General features: G+C 38.4%; 1 protein-coding gene across 2 annotated transcripts in view; it reads left to right on the forward strand.

The window, feature by feature from the left end:
* The window catches only part of MAP3K5 (mitogen-activated protein kinase kinase kinase 5), a 99,394-nt gene that overhangs the window by 14,080 nt on the left and 66,016 nt on the right, over positions 1-19,298 (forward strand). Inside the window, exons 2-3 of one of the 2 annotated variants that reach the window (XM_061378463.1) lie at positions 14,952-15,091; positions 17,833-17,856. In XM_061378463.1, coding sequence (XP_061234447.1) covers positions 14,952-15,091; positions 17,833-17,856 — 164 coding nt within the window. The remainder of the gene's footprint in view (positions 1-14,951; positions 15,092-17,832; positions 17,857-19,298) is intronic. The other variant, XM_061378464.1, reaches the window with a different exon arrangement.

The following is a 19,298-nucleotide window of genomic DNA, read 5'->3' on the forward strand; positions in this document are numbered from 1 at the left end:
AATCCAAGTGTTAATACTGTACAAATGTAAACTGAGATGCGTTTCTTACCAGCTGTGGGGGCTATTCAGTTTGTGTAAAGCTGAATATCTATTTCGATGACAATTATTCAAAGATTTGCATCTGTGTAGCTTTTCTGTTCACATCAGTAGGAAAAAAGAATTCTATTCTTGGCATAAATGACTGTTATCCTTTTATCACTTCAGTTTGATTGGAGCTTTAAGCCTGTGTTGAATCTTACAGTTAGATCTTGCATACTAACTTATCTTAGTCAATTGGTACCAGGCCACTGGAATATTAACTGAATTCCAGAAATTATTTGGAATGAAAACATTTTTACCTGTACATATAATACAGAAGGAATGGAAATGTAAAATTAAATAAATCACCTGTTAAATATGCAGATTGTCATTCCTACCATTTTGGCTCTACTCACCTATGCCAGTCATCAAACTTTCTCTTGGAACACTGATTTAGTCAGTTGGAGTTGATGAGTTCATAAGCTTCTCCTAGTATTATTTCCTCGGTTAAATCGTGGGCTAACTAATATGAGTTTTTGCTGTCTGCTGTGATTCAAGAAATCTAAGTGATGGATTAATTTGTAATTATTTTCTCAAGAAAAATGTTTGTGTTCCTAATCTTTTGGTCCTTGCTCTTACTCAAAAATAGGATGCTATGCAAGACACTTAAACATATGACCTCATTTGTAGCCATGGTGCTAGTGCTTTTTCAAAAACTGCTACTGGAACAATAACTTTTTATTTTCTAAATGCGACATTTGGAGCTGTGCTAGCTTGGTGAATGTCCATTTATAGACACTTCAGAATCAAATTCAACACTTACAGTGCTCCAGGTCTTTTATCTTGAAGTTGCTTCTACCAGCTACGATGCTGGCCATTCCCATTTGTAGGTTTGCTTGGCGATTTCATCTACAGGTACTAAAGCACTTTATTGAGGGAACAGATAGCAAACTCATAATGTTAAGGATAGTGAAACCGGAAGGATAGAGAGTAAAGTGACTTACATGAGGCTTGGCAGTAGATGGTAGCTAGAGCTCAGGAGAGGACTCAAATTTCCTTAGTTTGTGCTTCGATGTGCTGCTGCTGTGGTCACTGGTGATTAAGGTATGAATCGTCTCTGATAAGCAGAGAAAAACATCTAAGATCTTTAACATCACATAAGAAGTTTCAAAAACTCTTACCCAGTGGTTGGTTTTTAGATTCTACTCCAGTAATTCTAAATCAGTCCCGTAGCAAAATAAAAACGGTCTTTTGGTAGTGAAAACACATGCAAAGATGGTTTGCCTTCGGAAGTAAAGATTGAGTATTCATAAAGGGAGTGACAAGCAACAGGAAGTCAAGGGTATTCTTTTTGCTGTAAAACTGAACTGAGTGAGAATGAAATCATAGCTACCACAGGCCACCTGGAGTTACCATTGACAAAGCCAAATGCAGACCTGCTTATCAGACCTATTTAATCTCCTTTTGCTGCAATTAGCAGCCATCATGTCAAGCGTTTAGAATTTAACTCGAATGAGTCATATCCGTTTTCTGTTGTGGGATGCAATAGTGCAGTTACTTGTAAGGATGGGAAGGCGGTGCTGCCGTGGTGGCAGATGGTGTGGAGTGTGAGCATTAGTAATTTTAGGTGTACAGTATTTTCTGTGTTGGTTTGTGGATTAATAGTTGTTTCTTGTGAAATTTGAGCGTGAGAATACAGGAATTTAATATTTAAGTAACTTATTTTATGCACAGTTATTTTGGTAGAGCAACTAGTGTGAAGTTTTGTCCTTCCTAATCAGAGTAAGGCATGTATGTTCTCCTCTACCCCTTATTGGTACTCTCTCTTACCCTGACAGGCTTGGAACATGAGGGGTCTGTGGATCTGTGCTCCAGTTGGCTAAATCATATCTCAAATTCTAAAGTTAATTTCAGACTTTATGTAAAAGGGAGATGAACTTAAGCTGAATAAAGCAGCCTGGATGAATCCCTGTCTGTCTGAACTTAAAGACGTTCTGGTTCTAATAAAGCTGTCATGCCACCAGTTCCAAACATCCAGTTATTGTGCACTGTATTCCTAAATTAGGAAGCTGTATCAGAATCACGATTTTCAGGAAAAAATAGTGTACTTCAGCTTCAAGTAACTCTTCTAAGTTAATTTAAACTTTGTAAACCTAACATTCTCAAAATGTCAGGTTTTCCAGCTTTTTCCTAGAGGAGGGCTACATTTTATTTTATTGAAAACTCTTGTAATTATTTTCGTTAGGAACCAGTGAGAGATAGGTTTACAAAAGGACAGCCAACCCAGACTGTCTTGTAGCTAGCAATAGTACTTGCTTTGTAATCAAACTTGTATGTCTGCAATTGTATATAAGGCTGCAACTTTGCTTCTTTCTGCTGGAGATAAACTTGTCGTTGTTAGCTTCTAATAAGACCTTTTAAATCTTTTAAAGGATTCAAGGCTTTTGTGTCACTTGGCAAGGTTACTGAAGTCCTCACTGTGGAGCACTTTGCGAAGTGGGACACTGATTCTGGCTCTATCTTTTACTAATTGTTGTGATAGGAGTAACTAATAGTGCCATGTGCCACATTAGCCGTGTATGTCAGGTTCTGATGGAAGGTTGCTTGGATTTAATTTCTGGATACTCCAATCTATAATCTCGCATCTTTGAGCCTGGGATCTTATTTTTTGTGAAGTAGATACTTTTATGAAGTGTTAGGCAGCCCAGGGGATCTTTCAGATTAAGTTTAATCAGGTCTGAGGAGTTTACTCTGCACGTTCCCTGTGACTGAAGTAAATTGATTTGTGTGGTTGAGTGTTGCAGCTGGTATACAGGATTCAGAGTTTTCCCTGCTAAATTGCAAGGAGGGCTGCATACAAAACTTCCGCTTATGACCTATGGATCAGTAAGGTACTACCAAACCCTGGGAGAATTGTTCCTACCAGCTTTCATATCATGTTTGACTTGGGAAGCCTTAGGACTAGTGTGAAGTGGAAAAAGCAACTTAACTGTATATGAGCAATGGAAGAGGAGACTGATATATCTGTCTGTTTTTAAGGGTTTCTTTGAAATGGGACATAAAAAGGCTTTGTAAGGTGCAGATGAGTAGGAAAAATTAGAAATTATCTTTTGAATTTGAACAATGCATATTTAGGACACTGTATGTAGACAATAAATCAAAATAAAGTCATGTGCTAGAGAAAGGGAATTTACTGTAGTTCGTGTAAGGAAAAAAAAAATGCTTTCCTACCTGAAAACCTGTGAGCAATGAAGGAATTGTTAAACTAGTGTTTATATGGTTTATTTTGAGATATTGGTAAGTGTGGTCACTAGACCAATTTTAAAAGCAAGTGAATGGACAGACAAATAAAAGGACTACATGCTTCTGTGCATGCTTATTTTCTAACCTGTTAGGCTGCATAACAAATGTTAGAGCTGTATGAATAAATCTTTGAAAATCCCATGGGAGTAAATAAGTACGTAAAAATATCAGGAACTACTAAGACAGAAGCAGAGGAAAACTAGAAAAGTCACTTGGAGTATAAATTTGTGATGTGTCATAGCTTTCTAATTGCATGCATCTCTACTTATTTCGAACATTGAATTTGTAACTTGGTAGAAGATACAGACCAGGAAAAAAAAAGTATTATTGGAAGAATTCATAGAGTTGTTTCCATGCAGATGGAGACTGAATAGATACAGTCTCTTCAGAGAGAAAACAAAAGGAAAAGTGACCTAATTTAAAATCAGGAATGGGAAGGAAAGAATGATTAAGAAGCAATTACTCATTTTTAATTTCTGCCTTTAGCTCTTATCTGCAAGCAACTTCAGAAGAAGCTAAAGGAAGCACTTTTCCATACAAGGACATATTTAAATAGTCTTCAAAAGGACTAAAATTCATGAGGGATGGGTTTGCTGAGAGGTATTATGCATGGTAGACACATAAAATGACTTAGAAACTCTTTAGGTTGTTGAATTTCCAGAAGATTTGAGGATTATAAGGTAGCTCTGCAGTTGCTCTGTTTGTTTTCTGTTCCACAATAACTGCTGTTGGCAGTGGTAGAGATGATACTGGAATAGGTGGACTTCTTGATCTGACTTAATGCCCTGGCTTATCTTTAGATGTTCAAGAGCAAACTGTAAAAAGTAGCAGTGAGCAGTTTAAATTCCCAAGTCCTAGATTAAGCCTTAAGCAACACAGCATATTGCCAGCTTAATAGTTATGATCAGGTGTTTTAGATGATACTTGTCATACCAGTTTATTAACAGAATATGAATTGTTATGATTAGTTTGCAACAGGGCTACCAAGAATGTTCTCCTTTCTGGATCAAGTCTACTGAATATATATATGTGTGCTTTTTAAGAGATAGTGATGTTCTCTATCATAAAACATGGCACCTGAGACTCCTAGGCATTTAGTTTTCTCAATGTCTTTCTGTTCCTGGAAAACATTGGACACAGCAGTGAAAATGCTACAATGCAGAGATTTTAGTGGAGGGGGTTGTGAGAACCAGGTATGATAGTATTATGTACTTTTGATTGTGTTGAGACTTTGGGGCTAAAATTCTCAAATACTGTATTATTTATTAGAGCTATTTTCTTAGGACAGAAATATTTTTCTTGACTAAGTGAGGACATTTAACAAATGTGTTTGCTCGCATCTCTTAGAATACTTCTGCTTCCAAATTTTCAGAAGCCTGGGAAGATCCCCATTTTGCACAGGCATTCCAGCTGCTGTTCATCATGGTCTTGAAATACTATGTATTTTTCAGTTTGTGCTCACTGCTCATGAGTCTTCTATGTTTAAACCATTTTTGGTATAATTGTGTTGAGAGATTTTAACTCACGTGACTTCAAGATAATGTATGAAGTAGTTGTACATCTTCAGATTAGAATCACTTCTTGAGTTTCTTTCAAGAGCTTAATGGGCACGTTTGTGGTCTTCTTCAGAAGGGTTTACACTCTCTGCTTCAGTCTGTCTTAGACTTCTAGTTTGGCTTGGTGCAGATCACATTTCTACTAGAACCTGTGTAAAAATGAGCAAGCTTCTTAACACAAAATTGTTAACAGGAAAAGCATTCAGTGTGAAGACATCTTAAGGAGAATTGCTTCCAAAAAATTCATGCTACTTACAAGAAGAAATTTTAAAGTAACCCGCAGAAGGTGGCATTGGCAAGAGGATGAAGGAATGGGATGATGCCCTTAGAAAGGGGAAATTTTGTCCAGAAAAGGAAGCAAGTTAAAAAACCCAAACTAACAACAACAACAACAAAATCAACCAAAAAACCCCAAAGAACAACAACAACAACCCCCTACATCAAATATGGCAAAATAAATGAAAGCCTTAGTAAGACAGTTTCCAAAAGTATTTGAGCAATACTTGCTGAAGACAGACTACCAAAAAAAAGTATTCTCAAATGCTCCACCAGCAGGGAGCAAGGTGGGGATCCTATGAAATCAATATGGAAAAGGAGGACTTGAGAAAGATGCAGCTTTCTCGTTATAAACTTAAGAAAGGGATAAGGCTGAGGACCTGCCTCAGATTTAAATTGACAAGAAAAAAGGTTTTAATATAAGCTGATAAAATGAGGTGTAACAGCTCATAGGAACTATGGGGTGGTGACTCAAAAGTTCTCAAGGAGCTCTGACTAAAACAAGCTGAGCTGTTAATTATGGTTTGTGACTTCCGATTTTTAGTTGTTGTTGGCAGTAGAGGAAATACCAGTAGGAAAAATAGACTGAAAATGTAAGGAATACATTGCATAGACACATGGATAAAGTCTGGCAGTAGGGAAGAGTTGTTATGGCTTTTACTGTGAAGAAAATGTTTTGTGAGCCTATACTTAAGGGTGATCCATTCAAGAAAGTGTATTGGGATGTCAGGAAGTTTTTGGCAGGACAACTTACCAAAGGCTCTTTAAGAGACAAAATGACTGGATGTGACATGTTTGCTCCCTTCAGATGAATAGGTTCTTAAAGGAATGGAACACAAGATAATTTTGCAGTAAAGCAAGGCTTCCAATAGAGAATGTGCTGGTGAAAGGATTGCTCTATGAACAATGAAGAGCATGATGGCAATGTTTGTGATGTACAGGCCAGTCAAAACTATAAGAAATAGGCTGTAGAGGGTTGCAGGTGGTCTTTTGGTACCAGGCAAATAGACAGGTAAAGAACAGCTGAAGTTCAGTGATAGTGTATGCAAAGTAACATACACGAGCAAAAGCAGCTCTCATCATTCACCCAATATAAGTGCTAAATTAGTTGTTGATATTCAGCTTTCTAGGTAGTTCAAGAATTTTCTGAAAATGTCACTATTGCTGACTGAGAATGGTCAGTCTTTATTTGGCCTATTCTCACAAACTCTGCAACATTGATAGCTGGCCTCTGACAGAGAGGAGATACTGAGCTAAACAGAGCTTTGATCTGATCCCTCTAGCTGCTGTGATGAAACACAGACTTGGTTTTTGAAACTTAAAGGTGGATCTACTTAGACATGCTTGTCAAAGTGAGCTGCTTGAACAAGCCGAATGTATAAACATGTTATAAATGAAGAAAGTCACATTCCATTAGAATAAAATCGGAATACTTCTTAGGTGGAGAAAACTTCAGGTCACTAAGGCAGAAATAAACATAATGGAATAAACTTTTGGTCACTTTTCCTCTTGCCCATCTTGTCCTTGAGATGGATTGTTGTTTCCTGCCTTGGTTTTAATGAACTCTGTGCCTTTTGGAGCTGTAGGGAACTCTCTGCAGTTCCTTTAGATTTTAGGAAATGTTTCCATCACCTCTGAGACCTGGCTGTTTGCTTTTCATAGGACTCTTCTTTCTTCTCTGAGCTCATCTGTTGGCACACCTGTGGTCCCACAAGTACTTTCTTCTTGAGTAGGCTCAGTAACTTCTCCAGAGAATGAATAATCACTCCTTCATCTCATGTCTTAAAGGCACATAACTTGAAAGCATAAACCAAAATAATCATGTGAATACCATCACATCTCTTATTTGTTTAGGGTTTTTTTTTTGCCTGCTTAAGTCCTTGTCCAGGCCAGAGGAGTGCTTTGGTCTTCCTTGGGGTAGGGGGAGAAGCAGTCATGTAGATCCTCTGGACAAAATTTTTGAATGTAGAAGTAATGAGTTGCTACAGTTTGCCTTATTTCCTTGACTCTCCCTGCTGCTGTGTTTGTAGATTGTTTAAAAATACATTAATATTTGATACAGGTCCTTATACTTACTAGCCCTGTAATATGCTCAAGGCTTCAGCCTCATTAGTTACCTCTTTGAGCACTGAGGTTTTATTCTAACGCAAAGATTAGAGTTCGGGTGATATTTAGTGTTTGGTGTTCTTGACACCAGGGAGCCTCTTTCATTGGGATTGATACAGATGCAGTGAGCCTGAACATACTGAGGCTATTTTTAAATAAATGGCTCTTCGTTTGCTTGTCATCTTTTGTTCCTGCGTAATTCTGAGTTCCTCCTACATGCATCAAGCTGAGAGTGGGTTTCTTTCAATTGTTGGGGGTTGGAATCATGTGATAACACCACAGTCCTTTATCTTGGGCCAAGAGAGAGTGGATTTTTTGAATCTCAAGCTTGCTTTTTTTTTTTTTTTAGTTTATTTTTTATTTTTATTTCCTTCAGCAGAAATCCTTTCGTATTGTTACAATTGTCTTCAGATCATTGGTATAGTCATTTAAATTTCACCATGTATTTTGCTGTGTTAGTTCCTCCGTGCTTCCCTCTGTCTGTCATCTACATTTTTCCCTTCTTCTCATTCATTTTCTGAGACCTGTATGAACTTCCTTCGTGTTATCAGTTAGTTGCCAGTTTATGCTGCTTTATTTCAGTTAAATACCTCTTTGTTCCCATCAGCTTTGGATTACAGCAGCAAGAGGTTCTTTTCCCTTCCCAGCCTTGAAGTATAGTGCAATCAACAAGGCCAGGGTTTCGCTTAGAAGCTCTCAGTCTAGAATACTGTTGTAAAAAAAAAAAAAAAAGTAATTGTTTGTGGTTTTGTTTTTTTTTTCCTCTCCTCCTTGCCTGGATGGTTCTGTTTGGTGAAGTCGTGCACTTACTTTTATGGGAATGATCTGAGCCAATTAGCCACAAAAGTTGGCAGAAACTGATTCACACAGGTTTTTCTAAGCAGCAGGTCAATATATGGTGGGAGAGAATGCAAGTTTTGCAGTGCTCCTCTGTAACAGCAGAGCAAATGCCACTGATCAGATAAAAGTTTGGGGTGGTGCTCTGAACATTGTGACTTGTGGGTTACGAACTTTCTTGTGATTTCTGGTTTAAATTTATACAGGGGCAGCTTGCATTTGCTCCTATGCCACAGTGTCACCATTCAGCATAAGTAGTTCTTTCTTACCTTATCTATCAGCAGAAATCAGCCACTATCAATGTTTTAAAAAGAGGAAAGGTTGGTTTTTAAATTATTAGTGAATTTATTTTTATTAAGCAGATTCCCAGAGATCTAAATTGAGTCATGTATGAAGTCTTAGTATGGGTATATATGCTTAATTTGTATCTGTAATGAGGGTTATGTTTTTTCTGTATTGTGCTTCAAAGAACTCTTCCTTCTATGGTGGTGATAGATCTGGAGCTCCTGAACAAGTGGATGTTGCATCCATGCCTATGGGGGATAAAATTTCGTTACTCACTGGAACAACAGGTGACTCTAGAAGAAGTAGGAAGGTATTCAGTTGCATCCCTGAAGATATTGTGGGGTCTGGTGCCTTCTTTGTATAGGACCTAATGATCATGTGGGTGGAAAGCGAGGGGTTAAAACTTAAACAGGGGAAGTTTAGATTGGATATAAGGAGGAAATTCTTTCCTGTTAGGGTGGTGAGGCACTGGAATAGGTTGCCCAAGGAGGTTGTGAATGCTCCATCCCTGGCAGTGTTCAAGGCCAGGTTGGACGAGGCCTTGGGTGATATGGTTTAGAGCAAGGTGTCCCTCCCCATGGCAGGGGGGTTGGAACTTGATGATCTTAAGGTCCTTTCCAACCCTAACTCTTCTATGATTCTGTGATTCTATGATCCAGGAGGCAGCTGATCCTGCAGACTCACCCCACCCCTCCAAGTTTTCAGATAGACTTCTTCAGTTGTCTCATTGGGTATCAACCATGCTAGATCAGATACAAGCATGTGGGGGAGGATCAGGACCACCCTTAACAGTAACTGTTGGCTGTTTGAAGAGTTTATCTGAAGGGGGATCATACCTGTTGCTTAATAATCTAGGTGCAGAAGTCCATTTTGAAATTCAAGAGCAGTTCAGCTCAGGTTAGCTATTCAGGGAGCAGTGACTGTCATACCACCTTGAGGGCAATATGGTACTGCTGTATTTAAAGCTAGCATGTTGATTTTTCCTGAACCACAGTGGTTTACACTGGGTAAGAACTAGCACATATCTCTTGTCTTAGAGCCTTTTGACTATTCTTTGCACATCACTTGAAGTTTCCACAAACACTGTGCTTTTCCTCTAGTATATGGCATACTTAACTTGCCTGAACAGTCATTAGCAGCTTTTTCTTCCCTGTATCCAAGCCTCAGGCACTTTTTAAAAGTTCTTTTTCTGGCTAGCCTCTCCCAACAGACTGGCTCAGCTGGACGCTTTCCTGGGATGTCAGCCATTCCACTGTGTGTAGGTGTTCTGACCCTAGTGGCTCCCATCAATTGTTTCCTGTCTTGAAGATGTACAGGACTCTCTTGACAGGAAATGCCTGATTCCATTGGCACTGACAAGTCCGTGACATTGTGGTTTGCATGGTTGAACCAGAAATACCAAGCTGTACTGATGTGATGCTGGGATTTCCAAAGCAGGAAGGGGAAGATACCCATGCCAAGCATATAGAGAATCATGAAGTTGGTAAGGATGTTGTTTGCTCATTTCTGAAAGCTTGCCCAATAGTAAATGTCATCATGGCTTGTCAAAACTATTTTTCTAATGCTGAATGGAGAGCTGTTGCAGCAGCATGGAAAACACTTACTGTTCAGACTTGCACTGAAAGAAATTTTGTTGCAAGCCCTTTTATTCCTATATCTCCCTCAGAAGAGTGTCTTAACTCCCAAGTGGACAAGAACTTGAAACATTGGTCTGTTTCAGAAGTTGCAGTTTTCAGCTTTCCTTTTGCCCTCGTGAACTGTGGGAAAATGCATGTAAGGGAATGACCATGTGTTTAATGCCAATTAATCAGAAGATAATAGCAAACATAAACATCCATTGTTTCTATAGCTGCTCTGTCTGTATTCATTATTTTTCCGGGCAGCACTGTAGTAAGCAGGTAGTATCAAAAAGTATGGTGAACAAGTATGATATCTCAGAGCATTTTTTTAGATATTCTTCTCTGCCCTGTTATTTTTTAAACAATGAGTAGGAGATGAACTTTGACCACTGCACTTCATTTGTTGCTTTCTTGGTGACTAAAGATATTGCTAATAGCCAAGAGCAAAGGACTTTATACCCATTAATGAACATTTACTCTTCCTGACCATGTTATCATGTACAGTCTTGAGTTTTTACTGTTTCTTAAGAAAGGTTAATTAGTAGAGATTTTATATGTGAAGTTCTCAGTCTTTGCACAAACAGCTTTAAAAGAGATAAGTGGGTATATACTGCAGGTAAGAGTTGTCAGTAACACAGCTGCCATACATGCCAAGCTTCAGAGATGTGTCCTTTTCCCGCACTGTCAGGCAAGAAGAGTCTAGGCAACTTGCCTTCAGTTCCATCATGTGAACATGGTTTCCCAAGGTTAAAAACCCAATTCCCAGTCTAACAGACAATTCTGTTGTCTTGCGTGTGTGATGGTGTGCTTCCAGATAGTGTTGGTATAGATGTTAGCCTAATAACATAGTGTGTGACTGCTCTGTGGTTGTTGCTGTGTCTGCAGCTCTGTGTGTGGTTAACCAGCTAACGTGTAGGTAGGCAGCTTCGTTATAGGTGACTTGGCTGCTGTCAGCAGGCGGGTAGAGCTTGGGTGGTTTAGGGAATGGACATCAAGAGCTTATTGAACTGCTTGCTGGCGTGTTTGCTTCTGCTACCCAGGCCAGAGCTACGCTCTGGTTTCATGCTTATGACATGCTTCAGTCACATCCATGTAGGCATGCCAGTTGTTTAAGGAGATGGGAGAGAAGTTTATGGCTAGACTTACTTTTTTGTTCATAAGATAGCAAGACACAATAATTTGCTGTAAGATTTATTATAAGGCTTTTTAGCAATAATGTGCAAATATGACCTGCAAAGGTAAAGACCGTACTGTCTCTGTTTTATTTAAATACTATTAGTGATCTGCAATGACATTCACTTTTACAAGGTAAAGCGAAATTTCATTTTGTGCCTAAGGCCAACAGGATAAAACTTATTCTTTCTTGCAACCCATGAGGCTGCAAGAATAGCAGTTCTGCTGCTTCCCTCTCTCTTGTTCACTGTTTTGCACAGTGTGGTTCCTTACCCATCCTGCTTGTTAGTCTGCTGGAGCCTGAGCAGACTTTTCTTGCTACAACATAAAGAAGTGCAAGAGCATTTGGAGTGAATTGCTAGTCCCTAGACTTCAGAGTGCTTTATCCTGAGTACTTTGGTGCTGAGAGGGCTCTACTCTGGTTCCTGTGCTTGGTCAATTATTACTTTCCTTGAAATTGGAACTGCAAATACTTTCATAAGTAGGTTTTATTCTATAACTGTAGAAATAATTCTTCCATTTTTACTGAAATAGCATTTTGCCATTTGTGAAATTGTATTTTCCAGTGAATGGAAAGCATATTTTTCATTGCACCAGGCTGTTAGATTAATTTAATCTGGTGGAAATGAGAGTGGGAGCCTAATAAATGGGATTCTGACTGTTTATTGATGACCGAACAGTTCTTTTGGACTTAGCTAAATCGTGGCTCTTCCAAACTAGTGAGAATTTTGAAGTATGCTTATTTGACTTAGATTTGTCTTGAAAGCCATCAGTCTTGCTCAGCTTTGCTAAACTTCTAACAATATGTGACTGAATATTTAGCTGTTTTATAGTGCACTTGATACTATGTTTCAGGTGCTTTATAGGAATCATTACTACTGCCTTTTTTTCTTCTTCTTCTTTTTTTTTTTTTTATTTTTTTATGAGCTTCCATTTGCTGCTTTGTATTTGTCTTCTGACCAGTGCACCATACACTGATCCCTCCTTTGGTAAGAGGACTTTCTCTCGATCTTGTGAAAGAAGGTAGTCAGAAATGGGTCTGTCAGAAATGCCAGAAATGGGTTTAAGGTATAAGGCTTTTAACTGGATAGAGACCTGGCCCCAAAAGTGTGCATACTTTTTGTGGCTTGTTGAAATTTCAGGTAAGATTTGGATTGCTCCCTTTGGAGGGAAGCGGGCTAACCTGGACTTTAGAAATCTATCTTTGTCATGAATGACAGCTTCATCTTAAAATACGTAATTGCTAGATTGAGGATGAAGACTTCACAGAAATTGGGCCTATTGTTATGAAGATACTGCTTTATTAAATGAGATTATCCAGAAGACCTGGATTTCACAGAAGTCTTAACATGTAAAGAAAAAGAGATCCTCTATAGTTACATGAGAAATACAAGTATCAAAACAGAGTTTATACCTGGATCTTAGAGTAATTTTTCTTACAAATCTTTCCTTATATTTGTGGTCCTTTTCTCCTCTGTTCAACTAACTCAAGGCTTTTGTTTGTGGGGTTTGGGTTTGTTTGGTTTTTGGTTTTTTTTGTATTCTTATGATGGGGATAGGACAGGACCCAAGAACATTTCTTAGTGTTTCATTGAGTCAGATTGTGTTGAATGTATGTACACACACACACACGTATGTATGCACACATGTAGTGTTTTTCTTAGCTATTATTTCCTTCATGATCCTGGAAACTTGCCACTTTAACATAGGATTTTTCAAATTTTGTCTGTATTCTGAATTTGATCAAGCTCTATCACTTTATTTTTCCTTTTAAAGTAATATTTATCTTTTAGTCTGTTTTGCGACTCTAGTGAGAGCATGTTAGCTTGCAAGGTTTGAGAATTAAATCATGGCAAGTTGCGTAAATTTTCCTCCTGCTCAGTGTCACAGAAATGTACCATAGCATTATAATTGCTCAAGATTAGACTTTTACACGAGTATGAGTAGCTAAAAATAGAGCTTGTATTATGGCAACTTCCTAAAGGAAATAAGCATACAAGCCCTAATCTCACCCAATCAAGACATGGTAGCAATATTGTCATTCTTGTTTGGCTTTTGTGCTGTCTCAGTTTCCTGAAATTAACTCAGCACATGCATGGTGTTAGCAATTCACAGCAATTTTTACATCAGTAAAGGTATTTGATGGAATCCCCACTGCAAATATTTGTGTGAAATTGGACAGGGGGAGGTGCTTAGAACACAAATTACAAAATGATAGAGAATATACCTTTATTATTAGGCTTTTGGGGAGAAGGAAAATTTCCTTTTTTCTTTATTTTATACCATATTACTCTCCTCTCTTTTAATCTTGTTTCTTGAAGAGCAGATTTTGTCTGTTCAGCCCCCTGTATATGTCTACCCCTGTCTTCAGCTTTTTAATAATTTCTAGGCCTGTAGGCCAGTTACAATAAAACATTACTGAAGAATAGGTGTCTCAAAGATACTATTTTTCAACAAGTTGAAGAGACACCTTTTCTGCCTTTCCAGTTGGGAGCATGGTCACAAAGCTTATCTTTTGTTGAGTATCATCATTACAGTTTTGATGAGCAAGGTGAAGAGTTGTGGATAGAGGTAGAATCTCTTATTAGATCGGTTAGAGTAGAGAAACTTGAGGGCACACAGATTTTTTTTGCCTGAAGATTTTGTCTTACTATCTCCTTTTCCTGTCATAAAAGCATCTGCAGGAAGGGGAAAATAGGGAGAGATGCTGGAAACCAGGCTGCTTTGCTTTGTTCTACTCTTAACAGAAGTATATCTCTCTGAATTTTATTTTTTTTTTTCTCTGAGAGAAATGAAAAAAAAACGTGAATTAGGTGAAAAGTCAGAAGGATGTTTGCAGGAGATGTGGAGATGAGTCAGTTGTCTTGTTCCCACAAGACTTTTGCAGTGGTAATACGCTGCTTGTTGCAATAGAAACCTTAGCTATTTCTGCTGTTGTAATTGCCTCTTGTTTTACATTAGTATGAATCATGACAAGTGAAACACATGTTTTAAGAGAAATTCCTTGTTCTGTAAACATTTGTGCATACGTTGAATTTTATTAATGCAGACAAACAACTCTCTCCACAACAAAGTTCATACATATGACTTTGCATATTCATTCACTCTTTCCTTTTCTTTTGCAGTATCTTGTCCTTTCTCTCTGTGTCTCTTTAGTCTTTATATATGAATCAAAATAGATCTGTCTGGTAATTTATATTGGAACCTTACCTTTGCCTTTCTTCCAATTTACAGATGTTTTCTTCCAACGTTCTAATACAGAATGTATACAGCATGTTCTCCAGTGATGTACATATACTGCATGTTGTTTTTTTTTTTAATACAACTTGCACAGAAGGTGAAAAAGACTCACATGAAATGTAATTTTTTTCTTCTTTTTTTTTTTTTTTCTCTTCCCTCTGCTCTCCCCCAAGTTCATCAATCATCATGTGTAGGTTAACCAAACAGATTTTGTTGTTCAAGGCACCAAATGAAGATTTTGCCTTTTCTTGATTAGTGATGCTTTACATGTTTTTACCTGAAGAAATTAAAGTCTCATTTAAGAAAAGAAAGGGGGAAGGAGGAAGGAAGAAAGAAAAGAGGGAAAAATTAAACCACATCCTGCTGGCTATTCAAAATTCAGTTGTAAGAGTTGAAGTGGGGAAATCCCTCTAGATCTCTTATTTCCTCTTTAAAGTTGGGTCTTCTTATCAAAGCAAATTGTGTGAAGAGACATGGTCAAGAAGTATCTGTCAGAAGTGTGTGGCACTGAAAATGCATCTTTCTTTTCTTTCTGCAGATATTGCTGTTGTAGAGATGAGTGATGCCTTCCGTCAGCCTTCCTTGTTCTACCACCTGGGAGTCAGGGAGAGCTTCAGCATGGCTAACAACATTATCCTCTACTGTGATACAAATGCAGAGTCTCTGCAGTCACTGAAGGTATCTCTGAATGGAAAGATGGAGGGGTGTGTGGAGGCAAGTCACAAGTGGGGTCCAGCTTTGAAATAGGTTCTTTGTTACTATAGGAAATACAGATGCCATCTGGGGTTCACAAAAGAATAGCAAAAATATTCTGAGGCCTGGAAAACATGTCTACAGTGAAATGCTAAAAAACTTAGTTGATTTCTCAAAAGAAAGATTTAGATGACATTATTGCAGACAGTTAAATACCTAGGTGTTAAATGGCTCTTTACAGGAGCAGAAGTTTGACAAATCTGAGATGAGAAATCAAATACATTGTTTTGTCATTGATAGGAATTATTGGTGTTTGGGGGAGATTGTTACAATTCTCAATAAATTCTCAGTGAGGTGAGAATGGTAGTGTGTAGGATGGCAGCAAAATAATCCTTAAATTTTAGCTCCTGTGTAAAGTAGCAGTTTTCTGCCAAAGCTGGTAGGGCCCCAGATGCTCTCTGGTATGGTCTGCTGAGTTACAACTGTCTACATCAAGTACCTGCGGGATTGCTGTGCTAGAGATTACCATCAGTATAGCAGAGTTAGTAAAAACAAAATTTGTGCCTGGTTCTCAGGGCTGCAGTTTACAGTATAGTAGGTTGGTTTAAAGCAAGATGGTGGTTAAAGATTATCTATGGGGCTGTGAACTGTTGCCATCCAAGGAGCTAATACTTGCTTCCTCCTGCTACTCTACTAAAGATGGAGTAACTTTCATGGGGATGGGGGAGGGCAGACAACTTGGATGGCAGTCTTCTCAATTACTTCCTCTCCCTCAGATTTATTGGATCTGATCAGGAGGTGTTTTATGCTATTACACTTCCATTCTAGGCATTGCTGAAAAGAAGCAGTTTAAGTAAGTGGCTTGGTGAGTCAGACTGCAATCTGGGCACTGCCACCTCTCATGAAGCGTTTGCTTCAAGTGCTTCTGGCTCGTGCAGGCTGTTTGGGTTTGATTCTCTCCCATTATTTGCAGCTTGGCCCTCTATTAGGAGGGACATGCCTTGAGTAGCTCAGTTTCTTCCCCCTGCTCTTCCCTCCAGATTTGCTCAGTCAACAGGACTGGCTGCAATCCAATTATTTCCTTTCTTTTTGCAACGCAAAGAGTATACAGATAAAAGCCCTAAAAATAAAACTGCCAGTGACAAAAGACCTATTTGTGGCTTGAGTTCAGTTATGGAAGTACAGTGATCTACAGTATAAGCAGAGCAGAATTTCACTGTATGGAGCAAGGAGCCAAATACCCAGCTCCCACTGAAGATCTCTTGGAGTAAGGCCTCAGGTTTTGTTAGGCACTTGGGACAACTTTTTATTAGTTTATGACCTAGACTCTGCAAATGGGTCACATGCAGGGTTCCCACAGACACCAGTGGAAACCCAGTTCTATGCTGGGAGACTTCATGTCCCAGTTGCCACCAGCACAGTGCCCATTGAAAGACTCCCTTCAGTTTCCTTTAGCTTTGAGCTGGGCTGATGTTTCTCCTTTTGAGAGTATGCAGGAAAGTCATCAGAGAGCAAGACCCTTTCTGTATTATTTAATAATTGCCTTAATAAAAGTAGTTATGATCATGCCAGGGCATCTTCTGAGGCAATGTTTTTCCTGTATTGGTTACAGCTAGCTGATAGAGTAGAAGCAATGCAGGAGTGTGTGTGCATAGAAGGTGAAAAACTGAAAATGATCGTGAAAATGTAGGAGATACAAAACTGAAGTACATGATTTACCTGGGGTGCAAAGCAATGTAGGTAAACTCTTGCTGGTAGAATTTTCTTCTATATGAGCATTCAGGTCAAGCTGCACAGGCCTTTGAACAAGCTGATCTAGTGAAAGATGTCCCTCCCTGTGCCAGGACAATTGACTTAGATATTTGTGTCCCATGCTTTGAAAGCTAGCAATAGTCGTATGTAAAACATATGACTCATACACCTCAATGGGTGAAGAGCAGTTTTATGCAAATGCAAAGCACAAGGCCCCTTGGTTTGACACTGTTTGGATTAGTGCTGTGGTGTAGATGAAGCTGCTCAGTGGCCCCAGTGGCAGAGGTGTAGTGAGCTGTCTGATAAATCTGGCAGTTATCAGTTGCTGGGATCAGAATAAGTTGACAAATCTTTCTGAAAGCAAGGTCACTGACTGCAAGTGGTTCACACTTGGGCTGTACCACCCAGATTAGTGTGAAAGACTCTTTCCATCCATGTGTGGTCTAACTTCTTGTCCTCTGAAACTTTACACTTTAAACGTGAAGATACGTACTTTGCATCAGACCTATTAGAGCATGAACATGAATTTCAACAGTTTCGGGAATATTTTAAAACCTCACAGAAATACTGCTCTTAGAATTCTTCACAGTTTCTTTTGCTGGCAGCAAAATGTTACTTACTATATTTAACTTTTCAAATATGAGTAGATGTGTATTTATAGTCAACTTTTGGACAGCATCCTTCTAGGAAAATTTATACAGGGAGGGATACGTAGATATGCACATAGTACATATTCTCCTATGTATATATAAATGTATATTATGTACTTGGTTCCACAGTTAGTTTCTCCTGAAACAATACTTGATTTATATTGATTTGACAGGCTTAGGAAGCACCTAACAACCAGCCTTTTCCTGTCAAGTGTCTGTAAATGTTAATGTTAGCAAGCCATACTGATCACATTATCTTTCCTAGTGGTTGGTTGGTGTTATCAACATGTTTTTTCTTCTTTTTTTTTTTTTTTTTCCCCCTAGGAAATTATTTGCCAGAAGAATAATGTAAGTATGATTTCTAGAAACTTTTGTTCCATTTGATGTTTTTTATCTTCTGTTTTCTGTTTGAATCATTTAACACTTCTCTACTGTATTTTAGAGTTAGATGCAGAATTCTGGAAATCCTAGCAGCAGATCTGTGTATATCACTCTGTTGCTAGGTACCACACTCACTTCTTACCTTGCCTCCATCTGTCAGTGGTATTTTCCTTGCTGCTTTTACTTGTCTGTCATATTTTTTTGCACACATTTACATCTGTCATTTTGATTTTTTTTTTCTGTTGCCTTCAGTGTTCTTCACTGTTCTTAAAAAATACTCTATTGAAAAGGAGAGTTATTTGGAAACTGATGCTTGTTTTAGAAACCCATGGCTACAGCTATGAAAATACATACATTTATAAAGAGAGAATGTGTGTGTGTATTTATTTCTAGAAGTTGAGTCCTGGAGCCTGTTAGTCCTAGTGCAGTGCAGCTCCCAATAGTCTGACTGTGACTGCCAGTCATTAAACTGTAGGTTTCTGCACCTTGGCATCCCCCTGGTTTTTGAGGTTGACCTTGCAAATCCCCCTTCCTTTTTCACTCTGAGTTCAAGGGAGGCAGACCTATGACTGTGAGAACATTGCTTACTCAATGCAGCTCTTTCTGGAGCAGCGGGGCCAGTCATACCAGAATATACATCTGTCATGTTGAGTTGTTCTTGGCTTCACTGTGGGACTTACTGGTAGCCATATATGTCAAGATATAATTCTATAGTGGTTAGTGGTGTGCTGATATCCTGAGGTGCTATGTGTATGCTGTACAATTCCATATATTTGAATAAACCTTTTGAAGAGGCATATGAAGTATTTAATTTTAGAAATTGCTCAGGGTTTGTTGTTTTGTTTTGTTGTGTTTTTTTTTCCCCGCAGTGTTAAAACTGCCATGAAAACTACAGCATTTGTGGTTTTACTTTTTTATTAACAGTGAATTCATGGTTTAAGTACCAACTTCTGCCAGTGTCAAATATGATTTTTTGGAAAAGATGCAGTTACCTACTGTAGCTGATAGAGTTTCTAAAAATGGCTTCAAAACCAGTGCAAGCTTTGGCGGTAACACTGAATTCTAAGTTACATATTACCTTTTTATTAAAAAAAAAAAAAAAAGAAGAGGGTTCCATATAGGGTTTCTGTGTAATTCTTAACCAAAAAGTGCTTTCCAGAGACACAGAGCACTGTGCATGATGTGCTAGACCAAAAATCTCTTGTGTTTGTCCAATGAAAGTGGGATAAATTATCAGTTAGGCCTTTACACAAAATGAAAGAGAACAGTAAGGCCTTTCTTGTAAGTGAATGTATTGCATTCTGTATTCTTGTTCTGGTAGCCCAGGATCTAAGGAAAATTATGTGTGACTAATATAATGTCTCCAGAGGGTAGGGGAAGAGCTCTGTTAGCAAGCAAACAGCACAAGA

This window comes from Neopsephotus bourkii, unplaced genomic scaffold (assembly GCF_033783945.1).
Source record: "Neopsephotus bourkii isolate Nb327-2 ecotype Australia unplaced genomic scaffold, CSIRO-AGI_Nbou_v1 NB_1765, whole genome shotgun sequence".
Lineage (NCBI taxonomy): Eukaryota > Metazoa > Chordata > Aves > Psittaciformes > Psittacidae > Neopsephotus > Neopsephotus bourkii.